General features: G+C 44.7%; 3 protein-coding genes across 3 annotated transcripts; all 3 read right to left on the bottom strand.

The window, feature by feature from the left end:
- Window positions 1-12,028: 12,028 nt before the first annotated feature.
- On the bottom strand, window positions 12,029-13,944 carry LOC4342814 (uncharacterized). Its single transcript, XM_015790798.3, has one exon. It carries the CDS (start codon window positions 13,777-13,779, stop codon window positions 12,307-12,309), a length of 1,473 nt encoding a protein of 490 aa, XP_015646284.1. The 5' UTR covers window positions 13,780-13,944; the 3' UTR covers window positions 12,029-12,306.
- Window positions 13,945-19,494: 5,550 nt separating this feature from the next.
- LOC4342813 (DIMBOA UDP-glucosyltransferase BX8) lies at window positions 19,495-21,243 on the bottom strand. The gene is made up of 2 exons (XM_015789757.3): window positions 20,687-21,243; window positions 19,495-20,593 (listed from the first exon to the last, which is right to left on the bottom strand). The coding sequence occupies exons 1-2, from the start codon at window positions 21,183-21,185 to the stop codon at window positions 19,716-19,718; spliced, it is 1,377 nt and encodes a 458-aa protein (XP_015645243.1). The 5' UTR covers window positions 21,186-21,243; the 3' UTR covers window positions 19,495-19,715.
- Window positions 21,244-23,928: 2,685 nt separating this feature from the next.
- LOC4342812 (UDP-glycosyltransferase 76C2) lies at window positions 23,929-25,974 on the bottom strand. The gene is made up of 2 exons (XM_015790202.3): window positions 25,369-25,974; window positions 23,929-24,914 (listed from the first exon to the last, which is right to left on the bottom strand). Exons 1-2 carry the CDS (start codon window positions 25,871-25,873, stop codon window positions 24,025-24,027), a joined length of 1,395 nt encoding a protein of 464 aa, XP_015645688.1. The 5' UTR covers window positions 25,874-25,974; the 3' UTR covers window positions 23,929-24,024.
- Between the last annotated feature and the right edge of the window lie 710 nt (window positions 25,975-26,684).

The raw sequence follows: 26,684 nt of genomic DNA, 5'->3' as shown, positions 1-26,684 counted from the left end.
CTCGACCTCTCCGCCGCCCTCTACGCCCTCCTCTCCACCGCCGCCTCGACCTCTCCACCACCGCCCTCGCCGCCGCCAAATCCGCCGCCCTCTCCGCCATCTCCGCCGCCCTCTCTGCCTCCATCTCCGCCCTCTACGCCGCCCTCTCCACCGCCGCCTCGACCTCTCCACCGCCCTCTCCACCGCCGCCGTCTCACTCACTCTCTCGACCGCCGCCGTCCATCTCCACCGCCATCTCCACCGTCGCCGCCTCGACCTCTCCGCCGCCATCTCCACCGCCCTCTCTGTCGCCATCTCCGCCCTCTACGCCGCCCTCTCCACCGCCGCCTCGACCTCTCCACCGCCCTCCTCGCTGCTGCCCTCTCCACCGCTGCCGCCTCACTAACTCTCTCGACGGCCGCCGGGACCTCCTCTCAGTCTCCACGCCAGGACCGTCGTCGCCGCCACCGGGATCTCCTCTCCGCCGCCTCCTTCTCTCGACCGGGACCTCCACAGTGAGCCCACTCCCCCCGCCTCCCCTTATTTACTATTGTTCGCCGATTAACCCCCTCTTCTCCTCCTCAGTGCCGCCGTGCCAAGAAGCCGCCGCCGCGCCGCCGTGCCGAGAAGCCGTGCGTCGTGCGCCGGCCGGGACTCGTCATCGCCGCCGTGCGCCGCCTCCTCTGCTCGTCGTCTCCTCTCCAGGTACCCCTCTCTCTCTGATACGGATGAATGGAATGGTGCAGTGGATGGATGAATAAATGATGCAATGGAATGGATGAATGAATGATGAACTTTGGATGAACGATGAATTTTGGGGATAATTGTGCTCTTTTTGAATTGAAAATGCATATGTATAATTGTGCTCTTTTCTATGTGAATTGAAAATGCATATGTATAATTGTGCTCTTTTTTTATCATTCTGTTCAGATTGTTGCAACTGTTATTTAAAACTTGAATGTGTAGCTAGTTTGAAACTTGAATGTGGATTTAAGTGCCATTTTGACATGTAACCATTCATGGAGTGTATACTGCTTTATATGTTGTTTTGTTCCCTTTTGCTAGAACTATTGAATTTTGGGGATAATGTTTACATTTAGCTGAAAAAGGATGGATTGATAGATTGGCAACAGTGTTTCTAGCTAGGTAGGGTAGCTAGCTAGAAATAGTTTGTCTAGCTAGCTAGTTAGGGGTTATGTTCCCTTTTCCTATAAATAAAGCATATACAGGGTTTGAAATTTAGTTCAAATGGAAGAATTAATTGATTGGCCGCAGATTTAATGTAGTTCCGAGGTTATCAAACCATCACATAATACAAAATGCATGGGGAATTTTGGTGGATTGGTCAGTGTAGTCCATGGACGGAACCGACCTAGACACCAAAATTCTCCATGCATTTTGTTTTCTGTCATTTTTTGATAATTAAGGAACTTTATTAGGTTTAGGGTTTGAAATTTAGTTCAAATGAAAGAATTGATAGATTGGCCGCAGATTATCTACACTTGTTGATTTATATACCCTTGTTGTCTATGAATAGGTGAATTGCATGAATTGTTGTTTATACACATGACTTATATACCCTTGCTGCTGTTGCCACATACATGATTTATATACATGATTTAGTGCTACTTGTTCATTTTTTTTAATCTACAATTGCTACTGCTGCTGCTGTGTTCCTTGTTAAATGGCCAGTGATGAATTGCTCAATAAGAACAGATTATCTATACTTGTTCATTTTTTTTATCTATACTTGTTCTTTTTTCTGGATTGATATGAGGAGACTATCTAGACATGTTGTTTTAGTTAATTTGCCCCTGTTGTTGCTGCCCCTGTGGACTATCTTTGCCCCTGCTGCTGCTGCCCAATGTGTTCCTTGTTAAATGGCCAGTGATGAATTGCTCAATAAGAACAGATTATCTACACTTGTTCTTTTTTTTATCTATTCTTCTTTTTTCTGGATTGATAAGAGGAGACTATCTAGACATGTTGTTTTAGTTAATTTGCCCCTGTTGTTGCTGCCCCTGTGGACTATCTTTGCCCTGCTATTGGTCTTACTGTGGCTACTTGTTCACCCTGCTGTTTTATGTGAATTTCCCCCTGCTGTTGCTGCCCCTGTGGCATATATACTCCTGCTGCTGCTGTTTTATGTCAATAACATTCTATCTGTACCCTTGCTGCTGCTGTTTTTTAAATTTGCATGATTGATTCAGTGGTTATATACCTCTACACTTGTTCTTTATGGATAAGAACAGAGTATCTACGTTCTTTTTTTATGCATAAGAACATATTTTCTGCACTTGTTCTTTTTTCTAGTTTGATAAGAGGAGACTATATACACTTGTTCTTTTTTTTATGCATAAGAACAGATTTTGATGTTGTGATTTCCTCTTTTTTTCCCTTCATGCAAATGATGGTAATTGATGCATATTTCTGAGCAAAACTGAGGCCATATCTTTCATAGTATACCCCGTATTACATTGGATTTAATGCTATTTAGTATAATGGTAGGAAATTTATAAGCTTTTTCGCGAAAATTAGACCATGACAACGCCCGGCGCAAATCCACCCTCCCCAACACCTGCGAGGATCCAGGAAGAAGCAAACCCAGCCACGGAGACACTTGCCTAAGGTCATCCCTCGACAACGGCGGTCGAACAACCCGAAATTCATGGTAATTAATAGGACAAATTTTCACCACATGACCACATAAATTTTAGCTAGCACCCCTTAGCAAATGTTCCCTTTTGTTTGTGCTGCAGAATTGCCGCAGGAACAACATACATCGATGTCGGGCGGGACAAGTGCAAGTAGGTCGAGTAGAAATCCCCGGTCACAAAATATATGGCCGACCATAGTGCAAGTTATAAGAGAAGTTGACGCTAGTGGTAGGCCCACGGCGCCCAGGACTGTCATTGGAAGATGGTCTAACTGCTGCGGGCTGGCGGCACGTGAGAACTTCGGGATCCTCCATAAAGATATCGGCAAGGTCACAGAAGCCGAGAAAGAGCGAGCTTGGACGGCAATGGAGAAATGGTTCACATTTCCGGCTGAAGCAAAGGATAGGCTCAAGCGGAAGGCATTCCAGAAGATGGGTAAAGCTTGGAAGAATCGGAAGTCGAAGCTCTTCACCGAGTTTGTCAACCCGCCCGGCAATCATACGCCGTTCGATGAATACCCTCAAATAACCGAGACGGTGTGGGAGGAATTCTGCTCTCTCAAGAACACCCAAGAGTTTAGGGAATCAAGCGAGGCACATCGCCTACTGCAACAGCGGAATGAGCACCCACATCGGCTGGGCACCGTAGGGTACATCGGCAAGGAGGCAATATGGGCCCAAGAAGATGCAGCCGCTGCAGCAGCGAATGTCCCTGCTCCGTTTTCAGACATCCCTAAACAAAGAGCTCGCAACTGGGCGCGGGCAAGGGGTAAGGTCAACCCGGACGGCTCTGTCACATTTGAGAACAAAAGTGATGCCGTCGTCTATCAGGAACTGGTGAGTTCACTACTTAACCTAACTAATTTCCATTCGTATAAAGTAGAAGTTTGTATAAACGACTCCTTTTTTTCTAGTTGGGCTTGGTTGCTGAACAAGCTTCACAAAGCGAGGTTGAGTCCGAGCCGAAGAGGCGCGAAGATGACATCTTCACAAAGGCGCTCGGAACCAAAGAACATCCTGGCCGGACTAGGGGAATTGGTAGCGATGTGCCCTGGAAGCATGGACTCCCGCAGTACAGCTCCCAATACAGGAAATGGAAAGTCTCCAAGGAAGAGAGGGACGCTCGTTTGAAGGCCGAACTTAAGGTTGAGGTCATCCAAGAACTAGAAGCTAGCATGAACGCTAAGGTGGAAGAAAGGGTTAACAAGGTCCTCGCCGACATGAATATACCCCGAGGCACAACACCTGTTGTGCATCCAACTCCTCGTGCACAACACGACGCGAGTCCGTCACAGCATAGGAGTAGTTGTGCATCCATAGAGGTGCTGGCCCCTGGTCTCCCGATCGCACCACTAGCTGCAGTGGACCACATAGAGGTAATTGATGTTATCCAATCCATATCTAATAAAAAAACCTTTACACGTTCCAATATTAAATTCAGACTTTCACATATGCAGGGCGTAGCACAGTGTGTCCTACTGGCGAGGGTCCACCCAACTTTCACTCCCGAAGTCGCTGAGGGCATGGCTTTCAAGCCCTCGGTTACAGACAAGGTCCATGGCGCAGACCTGCTAGCTGGGTATGCCAAGGTGTTCATCGATACAGTAAAGGACACCTGGTCAGGCTATCTACTGCCCGTGCCCCCCAATGATGAAATCATGACTTTGGGCGATACGCGCAAGACGTTCATACAATGGCCCAAAGAAGACATAGTTGTGAAGATGACTCCTCGTCCAAGTCGACCGACGGAGCTTACACCTCCCAAGTCTAAGCTATCAATTGAGGCTCCCCGTGGACCGGCATTGTCAGTACCTCATTCTCCTGGTGGAGCTGATATGGACTTGGCAGATATAGCTCAAAGCTTTGCTCCAATAAAGACCACAAGAAAGGCCGATAGCTCCCCACCACTTGTCAAATGCCAGAAGCGTGAACGCGGCAAGGGGAAGGTCGGGGAGTTGGCGCCGGAGCCAAAAAGGGGCAAGGCTGCGACGTTGATGCCGGTGAGCAAAGCGGGGAAGGTCGTGAGGGCGCTAGCCCAATTTGAGCTAGGCATGCCATTGGTGGAGGACAATGTGTTAGCCGTGATGGGTATTGCTTGCCGAGAGCTACATAAGCAATACATGGAGCTAAGCAATGCCAAGCGGAAAATGAGGGAGTCATCCATAGTTGGACATCACGACCACCAGCCGTTCCTATCGTCGCCTGCCTATATAACTATAGGCTTTGATGACCTCTTCGACCTTTTCAGGATACAGAAGTTGGACACTGGTCTTCTAAAATGCTACTCCTTGTAAGTGCATACCTTCTATACTTGTGATATGATTGGACTATATCTCCTAATTAAATTAGTTCTAATACGTAAATGTTTTAAGGTTGTGTTGGATCGAGAGTCGTCGCCTTGGTAATCAGGTTGGGTTCCTTGATCCATCCATGGTGAACGAGGTTAATTTACGACAGAGCTTCACTGAGGTGGTTGACTATGTCAACCGGTGTTTATGGGCCCATCAAGACAAGGAGTACATCATGTGCGCACACAACCAAGAGTAAGAGGACAATACCCTTCGTGTATATTATTTTTGAAGTTAAGGTTCTTAGTACTAACGCTACATAACCACTGTGCAGGCGACATTGGATTCTCCTAGTCATCGTACCTAAGTGGAGTAGGGTTACCTACCTTAACTCCAATAAGTCCAAAGATTATGATTTCACTGAAATCACCAAGGCCTTAAATATGGCTTGGGGCCCATATGTGGAAAAGGGTGGTAGGCACAAGGAGGGCAAGGACGAACTTTACCATGACACCAAGTTCGCATGCGCACAACAGATCGGAGACCAATGTGGTTTCCACGTGTGCCACAACATGTCAACACTTCTAAGAGAGGTGAAAGATTTCGACCCTAAGGTTGTTGCTAATGGCGAATAAGCTCATTTCAATACCAACATTGCTATTCAAAACGTGCTAACATCTTGTTTATTAAACAGAAAGGTAGAGCTGGCCTCAAGATCTCACCCATCAACACCCCCGCTATCAGAGGCGAAGTGTGCGCCTTCATTCTGGCAGAAATAATGAACAAGAAAGGACGTTTTCACGTCAAATAGACTTATGAACTTGGCTAGATAATTTATTGTGATGTAAAAAAGATGTTTTCATAATTTCTTGTGATGTAAAAAAATATGTTTTTATAGAGTGCAATGTAATTTACTTTTATATGTGCAATATTTATGGTAGTTTACTAAAGTGTCATCAAATTTGATCAACTACTATTTACGTTGTACTATTCATCTGTTTTCTCCTTTTTTTCCTTATTGACAGGTTGTGGAGGTCGAGGACATTATGGCTTTAATCCATTTGGTAAGTATATATGCGGTTATATGAGCAACGACCAAAATTGTGGCTTTCAAGGGGTGTGAATTTGCTGTGCAAAATTGTGGCATTTGAACTGCATATGTGAATGATGTCAATTTTTGATATGGATCTGTGTTGTTGGGGATCTGTGATGTTTGAGATGGATCTGTAATGTTATATTGGGGGGGTGACTGGAATATATCTGTGATGTATCTGTGTTTCAGAGGGCATGGCTAGCAAATCCTGAGGCTAGCCAATATTTAGCATTTATTTTTTTTCTGGAATTAACTCATCAGTGACTGGTCGGAACAAAAATCCGTCAAAGGTAACAACACCTGTGACGGACTAGAAAAATAAAGGCCCGTCAGAGGTGACCTACCTGTGACGGGCCTTTACTTTTGGGGCCATCACAGGTAGATCGCCTGTGACAGCTTCTAACTACGGAGACCATCACCTCACGGCCTTTATTTAAAGGGCCGTCAGAGATGAGTCACCTGTGACGGGTCCCAACTCGCCCTAGGCAAGCGGAGACAAACACCTCTGACGGCCTTCCAGTAACTTGCCCGTCAGAGGTGGGTGTCACCTGTGACGGCCAGCCACCTATCAAAGGTGACTGGACTCACCAGTGACCACTGATCACTGACCATCCGCGAAGCCGTCAAAGATGAGGGTTTGGGCCCGTCACAGGAGACCTTGGCCAGTGTAGTGGCCCGGCGTCCCGCGGTGGATGAACGCCATAGACAGCACGAAGTAGGCGACCCCGTCGACGATGGCCACGCTCCTGCGCCCCGTGAAGACGTTCTGGGGTGGGCTCGGTACCTTCCTCCATCGCGCGAAGCTGCCGCTGTTGATGCCATTGCCGCCGAGGGTGAGCACCGAGCAAACCTGCAGTACGCGGTCCATGCGGATGCACAACAGCTTGTACTGATCTCCTCCCGTCGACACGGTCCGCCCGAGCGCGAAGGAGCAGTTGGTGGGGTGGTTCACCCAGTCGGGGACGAAGAGACGGCGGCGGACGAACCGGTCGCTGCTGCCGACGAGGAGAGCCACGCCGCGGTGCGCCGTGGTGGTGGTGGTGGACACTATAGATGGCCATAAGGCCCGGGGCCCGAAGGCCCGGCCCACGACATGGCTTTTTGGCCCGGCCCGACCGCTGGGCTGTGCCTGGGCCTCCCCACCGGCACACTGGGCACGGTCGGGCCAGCCCGGCACGATGGGCCAGCAGGCCAGGCCCGACATACAAAGTATAGGGACTAAAAATGGATATATAAATGTCACTGTCGAAAGAATAGGGATCTTAAATAGACTTATTTTAGCTATTTATATACCACAGCACAAAGAAGAGGGAGGTAGAATAGACTTTTTTAGCTATATATATGTCACACCTCCCGGCGGACACCTTCCTGACGACCTCACCGGAGGACACGTCCACGATGCAGACGTCCACCAGCTCCCTCCCGTAGGCGCAGAGGCGGCCGTCGGCGTTGAAGCGGCCGCGGACGGTGACGGCGAGGACACGGCCTCTCCATCGGAGGTGGCGACGAGAGGATAGTCGTTGTCTCCGTTTTCGCCACCTTCAAATCGCGGATTTTCCATCGGCGGAGGCGGCACCATCGTTGACGGCTTTCTCGATTTAATTATTTTTGTCAGAAACGGAGCTTGCCTTATTTGAAGAAGGCTTAAGGAGTAATCCGAGTACTTGACCGGCATGATTTCGAAAATGCTTGGCGCCGGGCATCGATGCATCGGGCGCTGCTGGCGCCGGAGCCCACCATGGAGCCTGCTACGCCGCCCATGTCTCTCCCACGCGTGCCCTCATACTGCCTCGTGTTCCGACCACATATTCCGTTGCAACAAATCACCCACATATTTTGGAAATCCTCTATTAAGGGAATACGTTTCATATTTTTTTTCACTAATGTTTCACCTAGTGTACTCACAATATTTCACTATGTATAAATCTAATGTTGCAGTGAATTGAAACATTCTTTTGCAACAAATCACTCACATACTATGGAAACTCTAAGGGAATTCGTTTCACTTTTTGTTCCACAAAAAATGCTTCACCTAATATACTTATAATGTTTCATTTTGTATGGATCAAATGTTGCAGTGACTTGAAACATTCTTTCGCTATCTGCTGAAACATTGTTTTTATATAAGGTAAAACAACGCTCGATTTAAACTATTGAAACATTTTTGATCTACCTAGTGAAACAATTCTGATATACTTGGTGGAACAACGTGTAACATTTAAAAATAATTTAATAATAAGCTATTTTTTCATCAGAATATATCCATGCGTGGTCTTGTTTTAAAGATTTAATTGCAACGAATTTAATGGTGCAATCGGATCATGATTTGAATAAATAAATTAAGAGAAAAAATAGTTTAAAATATTTTTGAACGCATGAATGCTTGATGACATCATGTTGACGTGGGCGTCCGATTCCTAGTCGCCTCCAGATGATTTATATGCTTGTATCTCACTGGCTCAGTTGAGTAGAAAAACCATCCATATGCAATTGATCCGTGAGAATCAGGTCACATAGGTTGATTTTTTTAGATGGATGGAGTATTTGGTTGAAAAGCGACAAATCAGTAGACTAGGGGCCTGTTTAGATCCCCTGGCAAAATTTTTTACCATGTCACATCGAATGTTTGGGCACATGCATGGAATATTAAAAAAAATAACTAATTACACATATTACATGTAAATTGCGAGACGAATCTTTTAAGCCTAATTACTTCATGATTTGACAATGTGGTGCTACAGTGAACATTTGCTAATGACGGATTAATTAGGCCTAATAAACAGTTTGCAGGCAGAATCTGTAATTTGTTTTATTATTAGTCTGCGTTTAATACTTTAAATGTGTATCCGTATATCCGATGTGACACACCTAAATTTTTCACCCCTGGATCTAAACACAACCTAGCTAGATAGAACCAACCCATTCATTGTACCGTACGCACGCCCAACAGGGCTAACCTTCCAGAACATCCAGTGTGGAACTTGTCAGAAATGGATTTCACAACACTCTGGAGATAAGAGAATGGTGTTGCACCCATGTATAGGAGGGACGTCACTGCACACAGTGCGTGCTCTCGTAAGAGACTAAAGGCCTGTTCGGTTGCTTGTCTACGGTGGCTGCGGCTGCACCATATGTGTGCGGCACTGTTGCTGCTGGCTGCGTCGCAGCCACAACACAAGCAGCCGAACAGACCCTAAAGGTACGACTCAATCATTTTTATGATTAGTACCCGGCCAATTAAGCGTGCTTTTTGAAAGTATGCAACTATTACTACCTCAGAAAAGAAAATAGGTGTCGGTTGGGAACCTATAAAGATGCCGGATTTTCAACCGGCACCTAGAAAGCATGTGAAGGAAAAATATGTGCCGGTTCCGATGTCGGTTTTGAACCGACACCTTTGAGGTTTCAAAATAACAATAAAAAAAAGCTGGCTCGAGGCATCGGCTCAATTCAAGAAAATGTATCGAGCAACTCCCCTTCACCCGATTTCACCCATCATTTAATTCATCAAATTAATCGGCATCCAAGAACTCAAAAACATCCCAGAGCATCACCAGAATCAACACTAATACAAACACAAAAAAGATGGACGACGGCCTCTGGAGAGGATAGAGCTGCAGACGAGCAGTACGTCGAGCACCGCCGTTACCACCTCCCCTCGCCAAGGATGGAACTGCAGAAGAATAGCACGCCGCCCGCCGCTGTCGCCTTCCTTCCTACCACCGCCCACCACCGCACGTCGCTGCAGCCGCCTTCCCTCCTGCTAGATCTGGCAGAGGGGAGGACGCCACCCGCCGCTGCTGCCTCCCCTCCCATCGCCGCCCATCGCTGATGTCGCCTCCCTCCCGCCACCACACATCGCTGCTGCTGCCTCCCCTCCCACCGGATCTGGAGGAGGGGACGGCGCTACCCATCGCTGCCGCCTCTCCTCCCGCCGCCGCACGCCGCTGCGACTGAGAGAGCCGAGAGAGAGAGGGACCGAGAGAGATAGTTGAGACAGAGAGAGAGGAGAGGGTGCCGCACGTCTCCTTTGTGGAGTGGATAAGGACATAATAAAAGAGAGATGAGAAGGAGGAGAGAGCCACTGCTTCGGCTCGGCTCGATTTTAGGCGTGCCATTTTTTTTTAAAAAAACAATACTTGGAGAGATATATATGATGACTTTTCTTTGTTTTATTTTAATATATGTGTGAAGTACATATGGTTAATTAATTAATTTATACAGTGTTGTTCGTTCTATGTGGTTATTTATAGTAAACGGTAGCACGTATATATAGATGTCTCCGCTCGCACGCACATGAAACCTGAGCTTGAGTCGCTCGGCACTACTATAGAGCGTGTGGTGTCTTGGATAGAGGGAGCGTGGGAATGAGAAAGACACACGAAGAGTAGAGTGGACCATAACATGAAACGGAAGGAAAAGATTATGCATTCCAAAGTAAAAACAGGGTTGGATGGATATAATTTACTCAGTAAATTATATAATTAACGGTAACGATTCATCTAACTTTCTCTATATGCAGATGTGCTCGGCGTGGTGCACCCACCTATCTATGTCCTCCATTAACAACTTCTTAGTTAATTTTCTAGATCAGTATAAGAAGAGTTGCCACTTTAGAAATGAGATCGTCTATAGATAAATTTGTATGGATGACTCTATGGCTCGGGCGCCCGATTGGGTTGGAGAAAAATTGGGTGCTGATAACGTCAGCGCCCGATTTACGTGTAAAACTACTTTAAATTGATTTTTCTCTTAAATTACTTATCCAAATCATGATCCGATTGCACCATTAAATTCGTTGCAATTAAATCTTCAAAACAAGACCACACATGGATATATTCCGACAAAAAAAATTTTAATTTATTATTGAATTATTTTTAAATGTTGCACGATGTTCCACCAGGTATATCGGAATTGTTTCACTAAGTAGATCGAAAATGTTTCACTCGTTTAAATCGGGTGTTGTTTCACCTTATATAAAAACAATGTTTCAGCAAATAGCGAAAGAACGTTTCAGTTCACTGCAACATTTGATCCATACATAGTGAAACATTATACGTATACTAGGTGAAACATTTTTCGGTAGAACAAAAAATAAACCGAATTCCCTTAATAGGGGATTTCCAAAATATGTGGGTTTTTTTGTTGCAATGGAGTATTTCAGTTCACTGCAACATTAGATCTATACATAGTGAAACATTGTGAGTACACTAGGTGAAACATTTTTTGTGAACAAAAAATAAACCAAATTTCCTTAACAGAGGGTTTTCAAAATATGTGGGTGATTTGTTGCAACGACGCGTTCCATAATATCAAAATCCACTGCAATATTTGATCCATATATAGTGAAACATCACTAGTACACTATCTGAAACATCGTAAAACTATTGGTTGAAACATTAAGAAAACCATATGCAACATTCTAAAAAAAAAATCAATAAAAAAGCCAAAATATTTTTTTGTCGAAATATAATTATGTGTGGTCTTATTGTAAAGATTTAATTGTAACAAATTTAGTGGTGCAATCAGATTGTAGATTAGATAAATAGTTTACGAGAAAAAATCTTTCCAAGAAATGAAAGATGTTAGTATTTGCTTTGATTAACGTCAACGTCACAGTCTGATGCATGGATAGCCGTCCGATCCGTGCGGCTCGATAGCACGGCGCGCGCGGCGACCGATTTTTCAGCGTACGATCGGGCGCGGTGCTGAGCATTTTCGAATTTGTATGCAGCTATGAGATGGGCTCCAACAATTCCAACAAGCTGTATGACAGAGCTAAGTCAAGATATTAATGGTGTACTCCTCGATTCATCAAAGGTGTCTTTGTAATGTGATAGTTATATAACTATTGTTTTGGTAGGCTATTATATTAATTACAAAAGATAATTGTACTATTATTCTTAAATAGATATCGGAAAGTATAATATTTTTATTTAAAAATCGGTACCTTTTGTACTAGGTATTTCGAGATACACCAAAATTTTTTATACTATTTTAAGAAGAAGGTGGTGGTGGTGGCAGTGAATATGATATCCCCATACTCTCATTGTAAATTTTACAAATTACCACTTGAACTTCTTTCTATTAAAAAAATAAAAAACATAAATGTATAACCACATAAAGTTACGCCATGTATTCTACATTACATTTCTAATAATATTATCATACCAAATTCACATAGCAACGGCGCGAGGTCTAACTACAGAATCAATCCTCCAAGCTAAATTCCGAACAATGGGCTGCATAATGATGAGTTGATCATCACTAAAAGGTAACTAAAATTAAGCTTACTTCCCCGGCGGCGCAGCTCCAAGGCTATCATCAAGACTTGGGATGAACCAAAACGGAGGAGGCCAGTTCATGCATCGCCCGAGCGGCTTCACCTCCTCGCTCTCCTCATCCTCCAACTTGTCCTTGATCCTCTTCATCGACTCGTCGTCTAACCGCGTCATCCTCGTGATCCTCCTGCTTTTTTGCCTCCTGATGTTGATCCTCCTCACGCCGAAGTCCTCCGCCATGGCGGCGCCGGCGTAGCCGGCGGCGTCCTCGGTGAAGTACACGGCGCCACCGGCGAGCACGGCGTCGGCGTCCCTCTTGCCGACGCACACCGCGCCGGTGTAGCTGACGAACGTCGCCAGGTTATGGTAGATGGCGGCGCCGTCCATGGTGGCCGGCCACTCCATGCCGCCGTCGCTGGCCCATGTCAGGTGCCAGACGTGGAACGTCGCCGTGGTGCGCTGCGTCCGGCCTCCGCCGCCGCCGTCGCTGCCGACCTGCTTGTGCTTGTACACCCGCTTGAGGAGGTAGAGCGTGCCGCGCGGCGCTCCGACGAGGTAGCAGCACTCGCCGGCGCGGTCGCGGTGGTCGTGTTCGTATTCCCGGGACATGGTGATGGCGTTGACGTTGTTGTCCGCCTTGACGACGTAGTGGTAGGGCGAGTCGATGACCAGCACCGACTCGAGAATCTCCGGCGACCTGCGGACGTTGCAGTCGAACTTCCAGCGCGCGACCTTGCCGGAGAGGTGCACCGTGTAGAGCTTGCCGTCCCCGTGCCTCGCCATGTCGACGATTCCGTCCAGCTTGTTGTTGACGAGACGCCACGAGCGCTGGCCCGTGCGTGCCATGGCGAACTCCCTCTCCCTCCTGTAGAGGACGGCGACGGTGGCGCCGCCGTCGCTGATGTCGACGACGACGGCCTTGAGCAGGACGAGGTCGCAGAGGCCGTCGAACGAGAACGCCACGCCCGGCCCGCCGCGGTGGTGTTCGTCCACGTACAGGAAGCTACCGACGCACCCGTCGTAGCCGTGGGCGGCGTCGAGGTAGGGCAGCCTCCAGAGCGGCGGGAGCGGCGCGGTGGCGGCGGTGAGCGGGTTAACGAGGCGCGCGTACCCGAAGTCGTTCGCCACGACGAGCCACCCGGACGAGCACCCGAGGCAGATCTCGCGGCGGCCGAGGCGCACGTGGCGGCCGGGGAGCTGCACAGCCGCGACGTCACCCGCTTGACGGCGGCCGAGGTAGGAGCCATCGGCCTTGGCGGCGAGGAGCAGCCACGGGACGCGCTCCACCGCGGCGGCGAGGCGGCGCGCCTCGCCGCGCAGCGCGCGCTCCCAGGACGGGCAGACGTTGCGGCAGTTGAGGAAGTCGACCTGCGAGGTGAGGCGGCCGGTGATGTGGGTGATGATGTCGGCGGGGAGCTCGGGCTCGGATGAGTCGCCGCCGTCGTCCACCGGCCGCTTCCGCTTTCCCATCTCGATCGCCATGGAGACGAGACGAGAATGATGGGGTTTTGCCGTTGGAACTCGCAAGTTTCTCGGACTCTTGTTGGGATCAGTATATGTCGGTTAGCCTTCGAACTCTGAGCAAATAAACAGATTTTCTTCTAAAAACGTGAGGAATTTGGAAACGATTTTTTGTCGCGGAAAAATCTAGAAATCCGGTGCCACACGAGTACGCGCAAGGCGGTTAAAAGGCAATCGCTGCGGGCTGGGGCCGCGTGTCCCCGGTGGGCCTTGTCCACATGAACGAAAAAGGCAAACGCTATGATAGATGTGACTGTCTCATCCAAACTTATCCATATCATTCACTTATAAATGAAGAGATATGTCATCTCTAGCATATCTCTAATATCTCTAAGAGCAGGTACAATAATGGGCGGTAGATGATCCACGTAGGATTTATTGATGAGCTGAAGGAGAGAGAAGAAGGGGACGACTAATTAGTCGCCCGGCTGCACGCTCCGCCTGAGGCGCTGTGGGCCCACTAAGAGAGATGGGCGCACCCGCGCAAGGCGCCGTTGCCCGCATCACCGACGTCGTGCTCTACCGCTATGGCCGACGTCACGCACCACCGGATTGCCGCTGTCCCCGTCCTCGTCCGCTATGGCTACCATCGCCATCGTGACCGCTACCGCTGCCAGCGTCTGCCATGACCGTCACTGCCGCCCTCATCCGCCATGGTTGTCGCCGCCGCACTCGTCCGCTTGCATCCGTCGTGACCGTTGCCGCCGCCCTTGTCCGCCGTGACCGTCGTCGCCGCCCTCGTCCGCAATGGTTGTTGCCGTTGCCGCCATCCTCGTCCGCCGTGACCGCATTCATCGTCGATTGCATCTGTCGTGACAGTTGTCGCCATCGACTGGATCTGTCGCCGCCACTGCCCTCACCCGCCATGGCTTCCGACGCCTCGCTGTCGCCATCAACTGCGTTCGCCGCCGCCGCATAGTCCATTGTGGCCCCTGGACCGCCGACCTCATCCTCTGCACTTGTCTCCTGCGTCCGCCTCGGCTACAACCTTGTCCACCGCGGCCACCCGTGTTCGGCTTGGCCACGGCCTCTTCCGTCGCCGTTGCCCTTGGTCCACCGCGATCGTCGTCGTCACGTTCTTTTGCTACATCTCATCCATCACGTTCGTCGCGTCCGTCTACCGATGCACCCTCATCCGCTGCGTCCGCCACCGTCGTCGCCCTCTTCCGCCTCAGTTGGCGTCCTTGTCCGCCCCAGCCACCGCGGGTGCCACCGTCATCCATTGCCGTGTGCATCGCCGTAGTTCGAAGGAGCAAAGGTGAGAGGAACAGATGGGAAAGATGGTGGGCTAGACAAAGGTAATAAAATATATGTGTTACAATTAATCTATTATACACATTGGCTATATTGTTTGCTATATATGACATGGCTATCTATTGTAGCCGACAGTGGGCTTTATTACTGAACTTGCTCTAATACTCTCACACATTTCTTAAAGTTCGTGTGGAGGTTGCCTCTTTATTTTTAGGGTGGCTCATCATCTCTCTCCTTATCACTTCTCTCCTCAATCCAATGTTGCACTCTTAGGGGCAGCATATAGAGTATTACAGTACTTGCCTAAGACAATATGTGTGATAACTCACAAGCTCGAGGCTAGACTTTTGCTGGCTAATCCTTACTATTATAATAAGAAAATAGTATTTGACAAAAAAACATGTGTATTTCAAAATTTTACACTAGAGTTATCTAGTATATATATATAGCTATCGAGTTTACATTAGAATTAGAAAATATGATACCTCCTGATATCAGGATGATAAATTTATTATTCTATATGGTTTCACAAAAATATATTTGAGACACGTGTCTTCGATTAAATAACAGACGTGGCTTGAAAACAACATCGATGTCTTCCCCGTTAGCGACATAGTTACAAGGTAAGTCAATATTTACTTTATTATAATAACACTGATTTTTTAAATATATTTTTATGTGAAATCAGATGAAGAGACACTTTACTTTAAAATTATATAGCTCAATAAGATCTACAATTTAATTGGCAGTCTTTTCGTTTGAGATTGTTTACGTGCTTAAATATATGTTACAAGCTCTAATATTTATTTTGAAAATTGAATTTTTGATTTATCTATTATTATATACTAAAAGTCCATGAAGCTTCCTACAAACATTCTCAAGTCGCCACGTGGCGCTCTAATAAAATAGAGAAAATCCTAGATATTCTAAGAAAAAAGCAAAACATCTATCCCTTAATTTTCACTTAAATTGGTGGGTCCAATATTATAGACCGTTAGATAAAATTGATCTTAAAACAAACTAAATACCATGGGTCCCACCTATCCTCCTCCCATGTATTGGCAGGTGGAGTATATACGTACGTATGTACGCTTCCTTTCCTCCTTTTTTTTTCCTTTTTTCTTCTTTTTTCAATTTATATATTTAATGGATATATTTTTTAAATAATCATTATTTTACAAACAAAGAATCTACCATCATATAATTTAAACGGGTATACTCTTTACTTTGTACAATTATTTTCAAATAATGCATTACTTTAAAATAAATTTTACACAATTATATCGTATTTTACACAATTATATCGTATAGTTATCAAATAAGCAATATCTATATTAACTAATTTATATGTGCACTTAAGCTGATGGCCCCATTATATAAATCATCGGATCTACTTTTTATTACATTGGTCTATTATTCTCAAGTAATGCACTGTTTCAAAATAAGGTCTACACCATTATATTATCTATCCATTATATTAACAATTTAAAATCTATATTAACTAATTTACACTTACACTAGAACAGGTGGACATATTATTATAATCATTGGATCTATTGATTGCTAATAAATAAAGCGTTCGAAATTCTCTTTTTGCCCGCTGCACAATGCACGTCTGCACCTTGGCCTTTCACACGCGTGACAAAGCGTAGTGTCTGAGACATCTAAGTTGATCATAACTGCTGTAGCGCTACCGCTTTGCCACATATCAAATCATATATGGAGATGATTAATTTTGTTAATAACATGGAAAGAAAATTAAAGGTGTGATGCAGCGAGAGAATAATTAAGCACCATGGGTTGTGTTTTTCTCAACACTAATTAGCTATGTTTAAGTTAAAACCGAGAGTTGATTATATAGTAATTATAATGTATTTGTGTTATGTCGTATTTGGATTTTTTACTATTTGTTTGTACAAGTGAAAGGAATCATTATGTTATAAATGTGAGCACAATATTGACGAATATTAATATAACTCTTACTACGATAAGGGTGATAAAGGGAGTTTAAGGCCCTCTCTTTTTTTTCCCGATTCCATATTTTGGTTTTTGTTTACACGCATTTCAAGTTTCTAAATGGTGTCTTCTTTAAACAACATTCTAACTTTTTAGAAGTCAATTCATTCAATTATACCCTCAAATAGCTATCACATAAATTATATAATTCATCAATTTCAGCTATTCTAAACCTTAAGTACTACATATTTTTTTTTCATGTGAGTCATGGTGATAAGTAAATTGGTGATCAACGGATCATCGAAGTCATAAGATGAATATGTAAGAGTTACTCTGAACAATTATAAATAGGTGTCAAAATTAGTTGCTATTAATTAGACATCTAATGGCTTGCTAGCCACAATATTAATTTCTCTCTACATGTATATAAACATGGATGAAGTTGGAACAAATATTACCATATGTCCCACACATATATATTGCACAATTAATATTCTAATTAGTCATTTAAAATTCCTTAAAATGCTCGCAAGCTGCCACGTGGTGCTGTAATAAATTAGGGCAAATATTAGAAATTCTAAGAAAAAAAATCAAAGTATCTATTACTTGATTTTCAGTTAAATCGTAGGTCCAATATTATAAACCGTTAGATTAAAATGATCTTAGAACAAACTAAATAGTACGAGGTCCCACCTCGGCATAGGTACGCACCTACGTGCATGGTACGTATGCCTCCCCTCCCTTTTTTTCATTTTTCTCTTTCTTCTTTTTTTCCCATGCATATGCTTCCCTCCCTTTATTACCATATCATGCGTCTTCATGAGACGATTTAATCAAAAGAATTTTGAGTATCTTGCACTCGGATTTTTCATTTGCGGCCATACTATACGTATGTATATAGATGGACTGTATGATAATTAACTAGCAATAGTTTCTTATTTACTCGAGAAAAAAAACATTATTCAAAAGTTGTAAGTATTTAATCCATCTCCTACTCAAAAGTTTGTGAATGGTTTTCTAAGATATCTTAAGAAAAATAGATACCTTAAATTATTATAAAATAACATTATCCAAACTTTAGTTTGCCCTAAATCTATTAGAAAAAATTTCTGAACAAACAATAATCTTACCTTTTAATAATATAAGTGCCCACGCATACGCGCAGACCACCTTCCTAGTTGTTTTAAATGATCTTGGATGGACACATGCTCTACACCGAAGCTATATAATTCAATGGGATGTGCAACTTTGTAGGTGACAACGTTTTCTTTGGAAAACAATTACATGTCCGAATATGTTTATAAGTTCTCATTAAAAACAGATTTTCAAATTTTCCAAATGACACAGACGAGATCTACAGCTTTGTAGTTGATATTTTTTCATTTTAAACGATTTAAAGTGTGAAATACGAATTGCAAGTTTTAGAGAGAAGTTAAGTAAAAAGGAATATCATCATTTTTCTCTAAAGAAGCTATCATACCATGTTTGGATATGTGCATAGTACTTAAACACTCGTGAGTGTTCTCAATGGTTATATTACCTTGATTTAATAATCATGTTAGTTGAATAAAAATTCCTTTTATCTTTAAGAAAACATCAAACTGTTTCACATGACCTCGTGGACTCTTAGGTCTTGTTTGATTAATGGGCTTTAGGGAAATGATTTCCCACCCACCAAAAGGCATCTTTGAATGCTAACTATTCATTCTCTCTCCTCCATTTAATCCTAACACTTCTTTTATTTCTTAATTCCAATCCCACTCCTTATTTTCCATTATCTAACATACCCTTAAAATTTACAAACACTTCAATCTTGAACCGGAGCCAATACTACATTGTAATATATAAACATTCTTCGAATTACATGTTTATTCAAATAATATACCACTGGCACTATTTACCATTTTATATATTTTTTTGTGTTAAAAAATACATATGTTCCTTTGTACAAATAATTTTTTTGACCAAGCCTTTGTACAAATAATTCATCAGTTGCTTATTTTATTTCAGGATATTCATTGGGCCAAATTGACAGCTGTTATTTATAGCATACTTTGTGTGCTGTAGCACCAATTCTGAAGAATCCAAGTCATTTTAGGTCTGCAGAATTTAGTTATATAATTCTCTTACTACTTTGAAAATGTCATTTGCTTACATCGTTCATACTTCTACTCAAATTTCTCTATGCTTTGTTTTTGTGAAACTCTTATCAGATACAGTTACTCCTTTTCAACAGCATTGACATCAAAGTCCATGCTCAGAATCGTAACAAGCTTGAAATGTCTGAATATACGATCAGGTTAGGATGTTATCAAAATTCCAGCATGTTCAGACAAGAGACAGCTGAAACAACAAAACAGTAGGATATTAGCAACTGCAAATCTGCAATATAACTACATAAGTAAGTCGACTTCAGTGCACATAGTTTTGTAGTAGAACCATCAAGTTCATATAACAGCGAAAACAGGACTAAAACCATCAGAAAAGAACATAACTTGAATAAAGTTTGGACAGAACACTTCAGTTGAGTGATCCCACTGAAATCTTATACATCAAAGATTTCCAAGAGTTCATCAACAGAAGTTTGCCAGTTACAATTCGGCTACAAATTTACAGCAGATATTGAGATAACATGAAGAGACAGGAGTACTAATTATCTGAAGACTTGATATGCTACAACGAGCAGTTCACAGCGAACAAATGTACTTAACTAGATTGTCAATGGCGAGAGTCGCAGCGACGCATTGATTCGCCTGGATTTTCAGGCGACGCGCTGTCTCCCTCATCGCGGCGCCTTCTTCCCCAACCATCAGCTTCCTCACCGCCACGGCGACGCGGTCCCGGTCGAACACCTCGCCGAGCTCCAGCCCGACGCCCCACTGGTGCGTCACGTACCTCGCGTTCACCGTCTGGTCGGCGAAGCACGGCCGCGCGAGCATGGGCACCCCCTCACAGACGCTCTCCAGCGTCGAGTTCCACCCGCAGTGCGTCCAGAACCCGCCGATGGCCGGGTGCGCCAGGACGTCCCTCTGCGGCGCCCATGGCACGATCTTGCCCCTGCTCACGTCGACCCCGTAGGGTAGCGCTGGCATACAGCCGCGGACGGAGCCGGGCCGGTTGACCCAGAGGAACGGCACGCCGCTGGCGGCGAGACCCCACGCCATTTCGTCGAACATGTCGTGGTCGATGCAGGCGACGCTCCCCAGGCTCACGTACAGCACGGAGCGCGGCGGGTGCGCGTCCAGCCACGCGAGGCAGGCGCGGTCCGGACCGTACAGGCGCACGAAATGGCGGTACTGCTCCGCCGCCGTCCTCGCCGTGGTGAGCTTGTGCAGCGGCCCGACGGCGAAGGTTGGCTTGGACAGCTCGGCCTCGATCTTGCCCAGTTCCGACGCCTCGATGGCGTCGAACGTGTTGACGACGACCCCAGACGCCGAATCCCGCATCGCGTCGGCGACGCGGGCGATGAAGCCGCACAGCGCCTCCGTCTCGCAGCCGTCGACGCGGATCAGGTCTCGCACCCGGAGCGGCTCCAGCTCCGGCACCGCCTCATCCAGCCGCTCGCCTGCAGGGATAATCCACAAAGATTCAGCGAGAACGAAGTGGCACTCATCTGAGTTCTCCCCCAAGATTCAAGCTCGAATTCATCCGTTCTTGCCTTGGATTGGGATGAATCCGGCGTCGCGCAGCCGCGGGAAGGCGAGCATGCTGCGGAACGTGGCGGCGCTGTCCGTCCGGAGCGCGAGCGCGGGGACGCCGAGCCGGGCCGCCGCGCCCAGCGCCGCGTACCACTGCCCGTCCACCACGGCGCACGCCACGCCGGGGAGCAGCGACGCCAGGGCGTCCCGGAACGGGGCCTCGCAGGCGGCGTTGAGCGCGAGGAGCTGCGCGACGATGTCGGCGCCAGGGGAGGTGGCCTCCTCGGGGAGCGCCGCCTCGTGGATGGGGAGGAAGGCGAGGTCCGGCCCGTGGCGGTGGCGCGCCGGGTCGGGCGCGTTGGAGCGCGTGTGGAGGACGGTGACGGCGAGCCCCCGCGCGCGGAGGAGATCGGCGAGCTGGAGCATGGGGCTCAGGTGGCCCTGGAACGGCAGCGGGAACAGCGCGACGCGGCGGCCGGCGTGGGGTTGCCGTTCGGGTTCCCGTTCTTGCGTGGCCATCGCTGCCGTCCTCGGCGAGGTCCTGGGGCTTGCGACTTGCGAGGTACAAGCAGCGAGCGCTAGAGAGTACTGACACGGATTTCTTTTTCAGGTCGGTGGAGAATTGTTTCAACAAATGCGGCTATATGATATTATGATGCGATGGCATTTGCTAAGGTAGTACTTCCATTCTTATCACTTGCTCCCTTCGTTTCAAAATAAACTAAAATTAAGTGACCAGTATACATATGATGTGACCACTTACCAAGATGAAACCTTCTAATTAGAAAAGTAATTGAGATGTTTTGTTGTGCATTAAATCTCAATGCTAGTATAGAACTAGAGAAAGGATTGTGTTTAACTCTCTCTTCCATGATCCAACTATAAAATTTCTGGGTGTGTTCGATTCAAAGAATGGAAGTACTCCATTTGTCCCTTAAAAAAACTTAAATATTAGGAATAAAGACACGATTTGAGTATTTTTAGATAGAATGAGTAGATTTTTAGTGGCATACGAAACGAGATAAGACATTAGCACATAATTAATTGAGTATTAATTATTACAAGCTTGCAAAATGGACTTATTTTTTAAAAAAACTTTCATGTGCAAACTTTTTAGGCCTTTCACAGTGCTCCACCTAGAGCGTTACTTCATGCGTCCACATAAGCTGCGTGATGGCGTGGAAGAAAGAGAGTGTGGGCCTTCGTCCCTTCACTGAGGTCTTCGTTTCTCAACAAGGATGCGACTAAAACAATTGTACTCTCAACAAGGGTGTTTGTTTCAACCGCATGTGTTTGTTTATGTACTCTCAACAAGGGTGTGGGTCCTCGTCCCTTCACTGAGGTCTTCGTTTCTCAACAAGGGTGTGTTCGATTCAAAGAATGGAAGTACTCCACTGCTTTACTCATGTTTTCTTCTCAACCAATCGTAATGTTCCTTGATGATTTTCATTTTATTTTTTAAATACTCGTGTTAAACCCCGATAATACTTATATTTTGAGAAAGAGGAAGTAGTCACTTTGGTTTTATTGTTTGACACATTTAACTTATAAATGTACATTTATCATTCTTTAATTTATGTAGTAGTTGTTAAAAAATATAAGTTATGGTTAAAATATCTTTTATGTAAAATAAATGGTAATTACCTAATATTTTAACAAGACGAATGATGAAATATATATATATATATATATATATATATATATATATATATATATATATATATATATATATATATATATATATATATATATATATATATATATATATATATATATATATATATATATATATATATATATATATATATATATATATATATATATATATATATATATATATATATATATATATATATATATATATATATATATATATATATATATATATATATATATATATATATATATATATATATATATATATATATATTCAAAAGTTAATGGCATAAAACACTGCAAAACAAGAGGAATAACTATAACACGAGAGGTGTTTTCATGTTTATTAAAATAAGATGTCACGGATACATCAGCAGTAATACAGAGAATCATGGTTAGTCACACATAAGGACTTGCTATCTTCTCATCCTATGAAATATCTTTTTTTTAAAAAAAATAGCGTTTCAGATTTTACAAAAGGCTATTGCTGCACCGTGTTCTTCCTCTAGCTTTGTTTGAATAAACCCTTTAATTAATAGAGTAGATACGTTTGTCAGTTATACTTTGATAGGTACTCCTATATTAAAACTCCGAGTTCTGATGTACATAGTACATTGTCTTTTACTAGGCCCTTGTTTACTTCTCAGCTTTTTTTCTTCAAACTTTCAATTTTTCATCACATTAAAACTTTTCTACACATATAAACTTTTATTTTTTTTCTTCAAACTTTTAATTTTAGTCAAACTTTTAATTTTATTGTGGAATTAAACACACCCTAGATTTCTTGTGATGGTCTGTGGTGGGTGCGGGCCGTGGCGCCACTGACATGTGGCATGATAAATTGTTTATTGGTGAGTTAGGCAAACATGTAGTAGGCCTGTTCGGCTGAAAAAAAAAAAGCAGCAGCCGGCTGCTCGTGCTCACCTGCCTGCCGAACAGGCTCGTAGAAGAAAGAAAATACATTTCAGCCCATTTAATCACAGGATTGAAGAAATATAGAAATATGAAAAAGTCAGGAATAGTATAGGAAATCATATGGAAAACAGAGGATATGTTAGAGGATTGAAAAACATAGAAAAATTATAGGAATGATCATTTGATTGGTACAAAGAAAAAACACAGCAATGTTGAGTATTAAGTTAATAGCAATCAAAATTTGAATGGTTTTACTAGGGTAAACCTTATCTTTCAATAGTGTTTTGCCTACGCATAGGAAAATAAAAATGAGCTCAAGGTGGATGTTAGTTTTTCTATGGAATTCCCTTAAAATCATGTCATAGGAAATTTTCTCATGCTTTTTCTATGTTCAATTCCTACAAATCAAAGGGATGAACAGTACCAAATCCTATAAGATTCTTGTTCCTATGTTTTTCCTCTACTTTTTCATATGAATCAAAAGAGGCCTTCATAGTTTTATTATTCTCAATGAGGTTGATCGTTTGTGCTGCTTTGTAGTTAGCTGCGGGTGCGGCTGTGCTGTGTGTACAGTGCAAGCAGTAACAATTATATTAGGTTTGGTGTTGTTGATGCGGCTGCTCAGCCGCAGCAATGTCTCCCGATCAGCCCTAATAAATAGAATTCCAACACTCTCATAGTGGAGATTTGCTTATCAATTATATATATTAGTATATAATGTAGATTTCATCCAATGCCATTTATTAGCATACATTAGAGATTCGAAGAGTATATTAAAAGGAAAAATCTAAAGAGATAACATATGGTCCACCAACTTATCAATAGCTTGCTGAGTAGAACCTCCATTCTTCAAGCATATCAATATTTTCTTCTTAAGTTCATCTGCCCTCTGCTTAACCTCAGCCCCCTCCTCACCTTCCATCAACCTCCTAATGGCCTCCTCAATTTTCCATCTCTCTAGCTTACCCTCCACCCGAAAACCTATCTGCCACGTCTCCTGCACGTACCTCGCAGTAACCAGTTGATCTCCAAAGATAGGCCTTGACAACATCGGGACCCCTTCGTAAATACTCTCTAACGTCGAGTTCCAACCATTGTGCGTCCAAAACCCACCCACCGCATGGTGAGCTAGCACCTCCGTCTGCGGTGCCCAATCGACCACTTTGCACCTACCCTCCACCGCTTCCACAAACCCTTCCGGTAGCTCCGGTTTCCCCGAGACACCGATAACGAGACCAGGACGAACCACCCATAGGAAAGGCCTTCCACTGTTTGCCAAACCCCAGGCTACCTCGTTGAACTCATCCTGGCTCACCATGACCACACTCCCAAAACTCACATATAGCACGGATCCGGGCTCCTTCGTGTCCAGCCACTCGATGCAGCTCCGGTCCTGGTCCAGCAGGCTGCTCCTGTCGCCATTGCTGGTGAGCTTGTGGAGAGGGCCAATGGCGAAGACCGGAATGGTGGCGCCGAGCTCGTCACGAACTGAGCGCAGTTCAGGGGTTTCAAGAGCTTCGAATGTGTTCACCACTGTGCCGGAGGAGTTCGTTGTGGTTTCGGTAGAGAGAGCCAGGATTTTGTTGGCCATTTCCTCGTTGAAGTACTTGCTTGGGTCGAACAGGTCTGATACACGCAGTGGTGGCATCTCCTCCACTGGCCTGTTCAGCTCAGACTCTGAAACGAAACAGAACAAAATTTGTTCAAATGGAACTAATTAAGGCATCCGGGTAACTGGTTTGGAATGGGTATATAGTCATCTGAATTAATTAATTGATTGATTAATTACTAGTGCAATTGTGTGGTTAGATACGTTGACATGGTTGTATTTGAAATTTAAAAACAGAGCTTTTTTAACAGATGAAACAGAGTTGCATTACATATGCAAAACAAACTATTGACCATCTGTTAATGAATTTGAAAATCCATTTGAAATGTGTACTGGTCAAATGAAATTATTAAACCATCTAAATTAATAGCTGGAGCAATTAATTTGTATTTAGAAACAAGAGTATCCTTAAAGCTAAAACAGTTGTATACAAAATAAATAATTGACCACCTGTAATAAACTTGAAATTTCATTTGAAAGAATTTTAGCCGTATTTTTAGAATAAAATGATTTTCAGCTCACCTTTCGCTGGCAAGTATCCCTTCTCGCGGAGCATGGCGTACGACCTGAACAGGCGGAACGCCGCCGCGCTGCCGGTGTGCAGCACGATCGTCGGAAGGCCGAGCTCCGCCGCGGCCTTCTGCGCGCCGGGGAGCGCGGCGTCGATGACCAGGCACGCCGGCCGCTCCGGCCCGGACATCAGCGACGCGAGCGCGTCGCGGGCGCACCCGGACGCCTCGATGGCGGCGTTGAGCGCCATGATCTTGGCGATGCCGTCCCGGGGCGCCGCGGCGAGCGCGCGCGCGATGGCGTCGGCCGACGGCACGGCGACGAACGCGAGCTCCGGGTGCGCCGCCTCGTCGGGCGCGTTGTAGGCCGTGTGGAGCACGGTGGCGGCGAGCCCGCGCGCGTGGAGCGCCCCGGCGAGCTGCAGCATCGGGCTCAGGTGGCCCTGGAACGGCAGCGGGAACAGCACCACGTGGCCGCGTGGGGCTCGCCCGTCTCCTCTATCTCTGGCTCCGGCCATCGTCGCCGTCGTCTCGCCGGCGGTTGGCTGGCCAGGAAGCTTTCCTTCTATTGTGGAATTGGACAGCCCGTTGCTGTTGCAGGTTTCGGACTAGTTGGGGGATCGATTTATATATATATATATATATATATATATATATATATATATATATATATATATATATATATATATATATATATATATATATATATATATATATATATATATATATATATATATATATATATCCAGATTTGGTCAACAAGTGAAGAAGCAAAAAACAGTATAATTATTAGGGATTAGTATTCATTAATTAATTTGCGTAGTGGCCAACAAAAGATTTTCTAGTGCTGATGCCTGGATGGTTGACCGTTGATTCTTCATGCTTCTAGGAAAGTTCAGTCAGGGTCTGTTTTAGTCTGCGAAAAGAAAATTTTTTTGTATCACATCGGATATTTGACCAGATGTCGGAAGGGGTTTTTGGACATGAATGAAAAAACTAATTTTATAACTCGCCTGGAAACTGCGAGACAAATCTTTTGAGCCTAATTAATCCATCATTAGCATATGTGAGTTACTGTAGCACTTATGGCTAATCATGGACTAATTAGGCTCAAAAGATTCGTCTCGCGAATTTCCCCTTAACTATGTAATTAGTCTTTTTAATCTATATTTTAATGTTCTATGCATATGTCCAAAGATTCGATGTGTGATGTTTTTGGAAAAAAATTTGGGATCTAAACCAGGCCTAACAATAGTGATATGTAGGGTTGTGAGCAGTAGATGTTGCCTCTTGTTTCTCTTTGTGATTGGTAAAGTAGCAATCACCATC

This window comes from Oryza sativa, chromosome 7 (genome assembly GCF_034140825.1).
Source record: "Oryza sativa Japonica Group chromosome 7, ASM3414082v1".
Lineage (NCBI taxonomy): Eukaryota > Viridiplantae > Streptophyta > Magnoliopsida > Poales > Poaceae > Oryza > Oryza sativa.
Note: the sequence above shows the minus strand (reverse complement) of the source record. Positions and strands in the feature narration are given on the sequence as shown.

Coding starts and splice junctions, on each gene's coding strand:
- LOC4342812 (XM_015790202.3), bottom strand. CDS start 25,873: ATGGCCGGAGCCAGAGATAGAGGAGACGGGCGAGCCCCACGCGGCCAC. Junction 24,915..25,368: donor GGGATACTTGCCAGCGAAAG/GTGAGCTGAAAA, acceptor GTTTCGTTTCAG/AGTCTGAGCTGAACAGGCCA.
- LOC4342814 (XM_015790798.3), bottom strand. CDS start 13,779: ATGGCGATCGAGATGGGAAAGCGGAAGCGGCCGGTGGACGACGGCGGC.
- LOC4342813 (XM_015789757.3), bottom strand. CDS start 21,185: ATGGCCACGCAAGAACGGGAACCCGAACGGCAACCCCACGCCGGCCGC. Junction 20,594..20,686: donor CGGATTCATCCCAATCCAAG/GCAAGAACGGAT, acceptor TTATCCCTGCAG/GCGAGCGGCTGGATGAGGCG.